Below are 8,577 nucleotides of genomic sequence, written 5' to 3'. Positions count from 1 at the left end.
TTTTAACCTCTTCTTCTTCCCTTCTCTCTTCTCCATCCTCGTCTTCACTGCAAACCCAAGCTAAGAGTGCAGACTATTGTGATCTTCCCGCCACCATCTCGCAAGCCAAAACTTTGCCGGCCCACCACCGCTAGCGTGCCCGCCGTTCCAAGCAATTGTTGGCCATTCCACCATCCATCCATCATCTCCGTCATGCCAGCAAGCACCACCCCTCCCAATCACCCTTTTTTGCAGTTGTTTTTATATTTTATTAATATCTTATGAGGTATCATGATATAAATTTAATATTACTATAAAAATTTTAAAACATTTGAAATTAATAAACCGGTCGGATTAGCGGATCGGGTATCCGTTAATCCGGCGGATACAGATTTGGATCGAGCTATCAATGATCCACCGGGTTAACCAAGCGGGTATGGATCGAATTTTTTTTAAGTAAACAGATTTGGATTTAGGTCGATCTGATCCAAATCCGGTCTATTTACAGATCTACCGAAGAGAAGTGAGGTGGAAGAGGAAGAAGAGGTAAAAAGAAAAGAGAAAGAAATATATAAAAAAAAAGAGAACAAATAAATAAAAAAGAGAAAAGAAAGTTTAGAAAAAAGAGTTAACAAAAATAGTAGGAAAAAAAAAGAGAACAAATTAAAAAAATTGAGAAAAAAGAGTTAAAAAAAAAGAGAGAGAGAGAAAGAGAATTTTTTTTTGTCAGTGAGGGTAAAATAGTCATTTTACTGTAGAAGGAGTGCTACGTCAGTAAGATAACGGAGTTTTTGACGGAAAGTTGACGGCAAAGACCAATTGGGTGAAATTTAAGAGTTTAGGGAGTTTTTAGGTGAAATTGAAACGTCAGAGACTGAAATATTGAAACCCTATAACTACAGGGACTAAACAGTATTTTGCCCTTAAAAAAATTATATTATAGAAATAGGCCGAGCCGCGGCCCACCATATGTCTTGCTTGGGCCGTGACGGGCCAATATTTCTCGGCCTCGCCCTGACCCGCATGACCACATGTATTTGGGCCATGCTGGGCCGCTTCTAAATGTGCCGGGCTTGTGCTATATTCAGGCCTAGCATCCCGTTTGCCACCTCTTATGTGGAGGATGCCTTACAATTTGATTGTAGCGATTTTTTAATTTATGAATGTAATTCATTCCCCTATAAAAAAAAAAAACAAAGTAAATACTCTTTCCAAAAAAGTAAATAAATAAATAAAACAAACAAGTGGATAATAACTTGATATCTATAAAACATCAACCAAATGATCGGACTATTTTCATGTCTATAATATTTCATCTCATAAGATAATTGTATAAAACTCCGAATTAATACAATCTCTTTAAAAATGTCAAACTAGTGAAATTAATTAAGGGCATCAAATAACAAAGTGATAACATTATTTCCTCAAAGAGTATGGAATGTCCTTATTTACGAGTAATAGACACTATGGCATTTTTACTTGTTGTATATGTAAACTTGTAACATTCTTTTGTGTTTTGGACTTCCTTAGCCAACTTAATTTGTATTCAGCAAATTATAATAGACCTGGGGCTTTCTGCAATCAGCGACATAAAGGTTCTGGAACAAAAAATAACAATATTAGTTGTGATGTAAGTGCAGTAACTAAATTTTTTTTATATAGTGGTAACACAATTGATAAAACTTGCTCTAGTTAAACCTTCAAGGTAAGTAAATCTCTACATCAGAATATAAATATATATATATATATATATATATATATATATATCAATTTGAGCAGAAAAGAATTGAAAGAACAAAACCAAAATCTACCTGCACTGCAAAGGCTATGTGAATTAATGTTGGTTCAGACCATGGTTTTCCAATCAACTGAAGACCAATTGGCAGACCTGATTTATCGTATCCAACCTACCAAGGACCAGATACATATCAACTTCTAACTCTACTGGAATGTTTGCAGTAGAAAGTACTGACAAGATCATACCGGAATAGTCACTGCTGGTAGTCCCAAAAAATTTCCGGATATGGAATATCGAACAAGTGCAGCTAAAAAAAGCAGCAAATTGGTTGGTTCAAAGAAGTAGGGTGACACATATGTTAACCTATAATGGGAACATTCATACCTCCATTTATATAGTCAAGTTCTCCAGTCTTGAGAGCATCATCCAAAATTGGGTATGCAGTTACCCTGTTATATGTACCATTAGACAACAATGATAAAGCTTAGACAATAATAAAATCCTAAGAAGGCCTATTATGAAATCTTATCCTTCCCTTCAGATGTTACCTAAAGGTTCCTACATTGTATTTCAAATTCTGTTACTGGTTCATACTCCCACTTAACAGTGACAAGAAAATTATGTTAATTAACATTACAGCATTACAACTTGAGAGGAAAATAATACCCTACTGTTGGGGAAACAATGACATCTGCATGAGAAAACAAATTCTTGTGAAATTGCATCTGACGGTTCCTGTAGATATATAAACATGTTTACATGATTCAGATAAATTTGAAACAAAACCACCAATATAATATTGTTGTAGGAACACCATAAAACATATCTAGCAATCTCATCTTATAAAGGTTAAGAAGGCAATGTATTCTGTTCAAGATTTTTTGTATGAGAGATGAATTCCTTATTTAGTATGAATCAGAGCAGACTTCTTCAACTTCACTCGCACTTAAATGATGTTATTTGAGCAGAAATTAGCACCTCGGCCTCCAACCACAAATGCAAGCCTCACGATCATATAACAGGCATGGTTTTCCAAAATAAAAGTAGTTGATCAAAGAGCTGATGACCATCATAGACATGACTGGTGTGGGAGTGTCAAGAAATTCTTGTAATCAAATTTTTAATTGAAATTGGTAGATTCCACAACAGCATCCAAATTCTGCAGAGCTTCTGCAATGTATCACAACTATGGGACAGCAACTTATGCAAAAAGATGCAGATAAAGGCCCATGGACCATTGATTTTATGTCAAAAAGTTACAGCTGCATTAGTAAGGTGTGATTTTCAGTCAGAAAGTGTTTGGACCTTTCTTCAGTCAGTCAGTGTATACAATGTGTTTTGTTTCATATGAGGTCTTTAAATCTTGTTTTAGATGACTACTTGGACCATTGTAGAGATAAGGTAGTAGACCACTATGTAATAAATACCAATAAATTTACACACATGGGTACTATTCGATAGTGTCAAGAAGTACTTACCTAATTCTCTGAGCCTGTATATACTCCTTACTGCTGAAAGCACCATACACAGCAAGTCCTACCCTTACATCCCACCCTAATTCTTTGAAATCCCTATTTAGATGAGATTGCAATGTCAGCATTTGGATTTCTTGTTTGTTTCAATAAAGTAATTAAAAGAAGAGTAGTGGTGGTCAACAACATACAACTTTTCTAGATGAGAGCTAAGCGAAGTGCTACACTCTGATCCAATTGTCAAGTAATGTGCCAACCGCATCACCTCTATCTCTGGTATGGTCACCTCTACAGTCTTATAGATAAAGAGAAGCAGAATTAGAAAGTATTATATACTGACTACTGTATTGACTGTATCAAGTCATGATCCTCTTACAGTAGTTGCAAGTAATTGGTTTTTTAATATGCTTTAGATTAGTAACCTATTACTGAAGAACTGGTGGTATAGATTAAGCACGTACTATAACATCCTTACTCAATAAGAAACTGACTGATTACCTTCCAACCATATTGCTTGTGAAGCCTGTCTAGGGCATTGGTACAGCATTCCCTGATCTCATCACTGCAATCATTAAACCACTAATTGAGCCAATTAGTGGTTGAGAATTGAATCAATATCGGGAGGAGCACATTTAATACAAAGAGATGAATGCTTATTAAGGATTATAAATGCAATTTTATTTGGACAAGTAATTATATGGTTGGGAATGTTGTGACTAACCTCACCATATTTTGCCAATTTGATATCCGATATAGGTTTTGCTGAGTTCAGTAGAGGAAAATATACTTTGGGCTGGAAAAGTGTAGAAGGAGCAAACAGGAAAAAAAGAAAAAAACAATCAAGGTAAGAAAAGGGGAACATCTGGCTAGACAAATTGTAAGAACAAAGCTCAATCAAACATCATGTGGAAAAAGAATTCTGATTTACTGAATTTCCATATAGTTCTTAGACATGAGGAATAACTTATGCTTGTGCAACTGATAATATAGATTCCAATAATTAAACAATTAACAACATGATTGAGAAGATTATTTATCTGGTAATGATTTGTTGACATGATGTCATACTTACGGATAATGTGGGTTGATTTGGCGAAATTTGGGCAATGATTGCCGCATAACTGTAGGAAAAATGGGGTAAAAGCTATAACATCAAGCACACAGAAGGCATATAACAGAATGAACAAGATCATTTGTACAGAACACTAACACTATTAAAGCATCCTCAACAGTGCCTGCTAGTATTCCAACCATCCCGACCGTCCAATTCAGAGGAAGAACACTAAAGAGTAACTCAAATCAATCTGGTAATTTAGTAATAAGTTCTCAAGATTATGAAACAGGGGATTGATTGAATAATATTGAATGACTAATTTACCCAGAATGAGGTACTCGGCCAAACGTTGGTTTTAAACCTACAACACCACAAAGAGCTGCTGGCATCCGCACAGATCCTGATCATACATCACAACCAAATCACACCTTGCAGTCACAATATTATGTTTACATCAAACACACACGAGTACATGCTTGCATGAGAAGCAACCAAGTCTGTTAAAGGATAATAGACCACATATGAATGATAGATTTGAACATGCATTTCTCCTATGAAACAAATAAATTACCTCCTCCATCAACACCAAGAGCAACAGGGCATAATCCAGAGGCGACCACTGCAGCAGATCCACTAGAAGAACCCCCAGAGATTTTGCTGGGGTCGTGTGGATTTCTAGTTGCCCTGAAGTATGATAGTTACAGAATAAGCATGCTTGTAGTCGTTGAGATCAAAAATTGATTGAACAAAGAAAATGATAAGGAAAATTTTGCTACAAAGAGAGCATCTAGCCTAGTAACTCTGTTGATATTCAGTCGGAGCAGAATACAAAATGTATAAGAATGATCAACCTCAAATAGAGGAGAAGATGATTTAGTTTCAGACTTTCAGGAAAACAATGTGGCCTTTTCTTACCCATAATGCGGATTTATCCCACTTGTACCAGCTCCAAGTTCATGCATATTGGTTTTCCCAATAAGTATGGCACCACATTGTCGGAGGCACTTGACACAGCACGCGTCATCTGTACAAGGTCTGAATTTGTGAAGCCACTTCGTTCCACCTACAAAAGTCCATTTTTCGATTAAGAAATTCATAGTTATGATTTCTAAATATGACCAGTGGATTGACATGCACAAACAATTCTATCAATGGAAACCCTGCATTGTAAGTTACCAGCAATTGGTTTTCAGAAACAAAAAGGTTACCAGTAGTTGGATACGGTCTGCAGTCTATTTCATCCTTGATAGCAATTGGGATCCCATCTAGGGCTGAAATAGGCACACCTAGAGATGAACCAAAAGACAGATTATGTGAGAGTGTATAACAGAGATTAATGCAATCTCTTGTAATTGAGAAACCAATATTAGGATACGTAAGTGGAGATGAAGACAAAATGGAAGACCAATATGAGTGAGATAGGCTCTTCCTTTACTTAATTGATTGATTTTTTTTTTTTTTTAATAAATGACTAATATAGATGCATTGTAGTATGGATCAAATCATTGTGAGACTGAAAATATAAGTGCTACATAAAGACAGAGCAGTTCTAACTCTATTTTACTATTACCAGAGCAAGTAGAGCAGTATAATATTGTCAATTTAATCTCAAATGCTGGGGTATTGTTTTGTATATGAGAAGAAGTTTAGTTTCTGTGTCTGCATGTACCTTTTTCATACCGCAGAGTTGATTCAGTTGCTTGCTTTAGAATGTCTTCAGTGTTGTAATTAATAAAGAATGACATCTTAAATAGTGGATTAGAAGACTCGTGGATGGCAGCTATAAGACGCTCTGCAACCTGCAGAAGTAAAAGGAAATATAAATGTCAGATGAGGCTATGAAAACAAAAACATAAAATTGGACAAGTAAACTCTGATGCTATCCTTTCAAATTCTCTCTGAAAGTAGTTTACTCGAGTAGGCAACAGAGGTTGTATGTAACTGTTCATCCAAAAAATCAGACAAACCATGACATACCAATTTAGGTGTTATTTCTCCAGACTTGTAGGCTCTTGAATAATCTGATATTGTCCAATAACGGAAAGAAGAGTTTGAACCATTTAATTCCTTATCAAAGGATACAGGTAAACATTCAATTGCCTGTTGAACCAATTCAGGTGGTGACAAGTCAGACCCTACATGTTTGACATCTTGTTCTTCAATCTCTGCATTGATAAACTCATGAAACTTTAGATAAAGTAAATACCACACTGAAAATTCCACAATGAGAAATAAATTCATAACGAATGTAAAGCTTTTGAAAGACAAAGATGTTGAAATTTGGAATGCAAGTACTAGTTTGCAGAACTAAATCAGTTTGTACTCCAGTGGGCAGACATAACCAAATAGTTGAAATGGGGTTGAGATCTGACTATTGAGGTTCAATGATACAAAGTGATAAACCAATTAACAGTCATTTTTCCCTATCTATTACTAATAAATAAAGAAAAAGAATGCATACCATCAAAAGGATGTAAGGGAACATAGACCGGTGATTCCTCGAGCTCAGCATTTGTAACCAACTGAAAAATTCAATGAGATTTTCAGCAATTGAGAATGAATGATCAGACAACAATGATGAGTTACATAAAGCAGCTACTTCTTTAAGAAAAGGCTAACAATGAAAGGCTCCTAAAACCTGCACTTGCCGAGATAACTGTGACCATATCTCACAACTGCTTATATATATGTGCTCAGATTCTAAGTATGTTGTAAACATATAGTAATGTATTCGCTATGCTATGAGTTAGGTAAAGTTACACATGTTGGTTCAACTATTGACAACTCTTGATTAAATCTTGATAGGCTGCTAGATAATTTAGCAGGAAAGTTCACAATACTTATTTTTCATAGAATTAGAGTTATCTGACCAATACATTTTAGATATTGTTTCCTCAGTTGCTAACTGTTGATACACTTGGAAGTATTCCAATATGCTGCTTTAATTCATTATCACATCAAAGAAAATCAACTGAAAACTATTTAACATAGTAGATTGTCCACCTTTATGTTTCAAAAGGAAGAAACTTGGTTCGAACCAGTCAGAGACAAAAGTTCAATCTCATAACACAGAATGAGAGACAAGAAAAAGCTGTGTATACCACCTTATGGATCAAGTTATCTCTTTTCAATATGTACAACAACATGGTCCCAAAGATCCGCGATTCCAAAAACCAGGCGAACAATTTGGCCAGAAATCCAGCCATACGAGGAGCTACAAAGCAAATGAGATTTAGTGTTTGTGGGTATAAACCATGGCAATAGATCTGAAGAAATCACAGAGTGATAAATCTGAATAAAGCACAAACACATCAATAGATTGAACAAAACCAGGTACACAAAAACACAGACAACCAAAAATTATCAGACTGTAAGTTTCTGGTTGCATTCTTTTTCAACCAATTGGTGTGGAAATTATACAAAGTGTAAACCTGTTCCAAAACATAAACACTGAAAACTAATTAACCAACCCCATGTATTAACAACTTATATATTATGTTGATGATGATCATTGATCACATTTCATATCAAGTCAAAATATACCAAAACTTTTCAGTCACTAGAGTAACTCAAGCAACGTTCCGATGATGAATCCACATTTTAAATTCATCCATGAAAATCCAAATTACAGAGAAAGCAACTCAACCAAAGAGCTAGTAATGCAGAATTCACTATCCGAATCAACTATACAACAGGAAATGAAACGAGAGAGATATTGAAGGAATGAACCAACCTTTGACATTGGCTCGCAAGTAGACCTCAGAACTGGCCGGACTGACATCAACTCGGCTCGCCGGCTCGTAAACCACACGAGCCTCGCTCTTGAACAACCCCATACTAATTGACAATGATCCTCCTCAGCCTCAGCCTCAGCCTCAGCCTAGTTCAATTTACACCAAGAGACGTACAAGCATTGTATTTATATTATATAGAACAGTTACAGTGAATAGAAGGCGGATAAAGCAAGGAAAGAGATAGATATTACAGAGTGAGAGAGAAGAAATGTATCACCAACCTAACTGTGATGTCACGGACAAACAGAACTACAGAGACCAAATTAGCTTGGGTGTGTGTGTTAGGGTCAGTTAGTAGTTGGATATTAGCTGCTTTCTCGAAACAAGTTACAGTCACAGCGATAAAAACGAAGATGATCGATGAACTGTACATGGATCCGCCCCACAGTATCCTTCCTGATTATTCCACTTAAATCACCAGTCCTTGTCTGAACTTTTCCCTTAGGACGATGTCGTTTATTACAACCCACCCTAATTCGGAAAATTGTACATGCCTTTTATGTAAGTTCTATCATGAATCTCATGCACAATTAAATTTTC

At 35.8% G+C, this 8,577-nt stretch overlaps 1 protein-coding gene across 2 annotated transcripts; it reads right to left on the bottom strand.

Moving 5' to 3' along the window:
- Window positions 1-1,289: 1,289 nt before the first annotated feature.
- LOC112188107 (fatty acid amide hydrolase) lies at window positions 1,290-8,341 on the bottom strand. 2 transcript variants are annotated; one of them, XM_024327150.2, is made up of 21 exons: window positions 8,259-8,341; window positions 7,977-8,117; window positions 7,348-7,457; window positions 6,705-6,765; window positions 6,221-6,408; window positions 5,913-6,042; window positions 5,452-5,529; window positions 5,159-5,306; window positions 4,815-4,927; window positions 4,568-4,643; window positions 4,400-4,471; window positions 4,262-4,310; window positions 3,911-3,982; window positions 3,688-3,768; window positions 3,381-3,484; window positions 3,196-3,288; window positions 2,384-2,452; window positions 2,102-2,166; window positions 1,963-2,024; window positions 1,791-1,886; window positions 1,290-1,577 (listed from the first exon to the last, which is right to left on the bottom strand). In XM_024327150.2, the coding sequence occupies exons 2-21, from the start codon at window positions 8,077-8,079 to the stop codon at window positions 1,515-1,517; spliced, it is 1,833 nt and encodes a 610-aa protein (XP_024182918.1). In that variant the 5' UTR covers window positions 8,080-8,117; window positions 8,259-8,341; the 3' UTR covers window positions 1,290-1,514. The 2 variants fall into 2 exon arrangements, with proteins under 2 accessions (XP_024182918.1, XP_024182920.1); XM_024327152.2 differs by lacking the exons at window positions 7,348-7,457; window positions 8,259-8,341 and having other exon boundaries at window positions 7,977-8,097.
- Between the last annotated feature and the right edge of the window lie 236 nt (window positions 8,342-8,577).

This window comes from Rosa chinensis, chromosome 2 (assembly GCF_002994745.2).
Source record: "Rosa chinensis cultivar Old Blush chromosome 2, RchiOBHm-V2, whole genome shotgun sequence".
Taxonomy (NCBI): Eukaryota; Viridiplantae; Streptophyta; class Magnoliopsida; order Rosales; family Rosaceae; genus Rosa; species Rosa chinensis.
The sequence above is the reverse complement of the archived record's forward strand: the minus strand, read 5'-3'. Positions and strand labels throughout refer to the sequence as shown.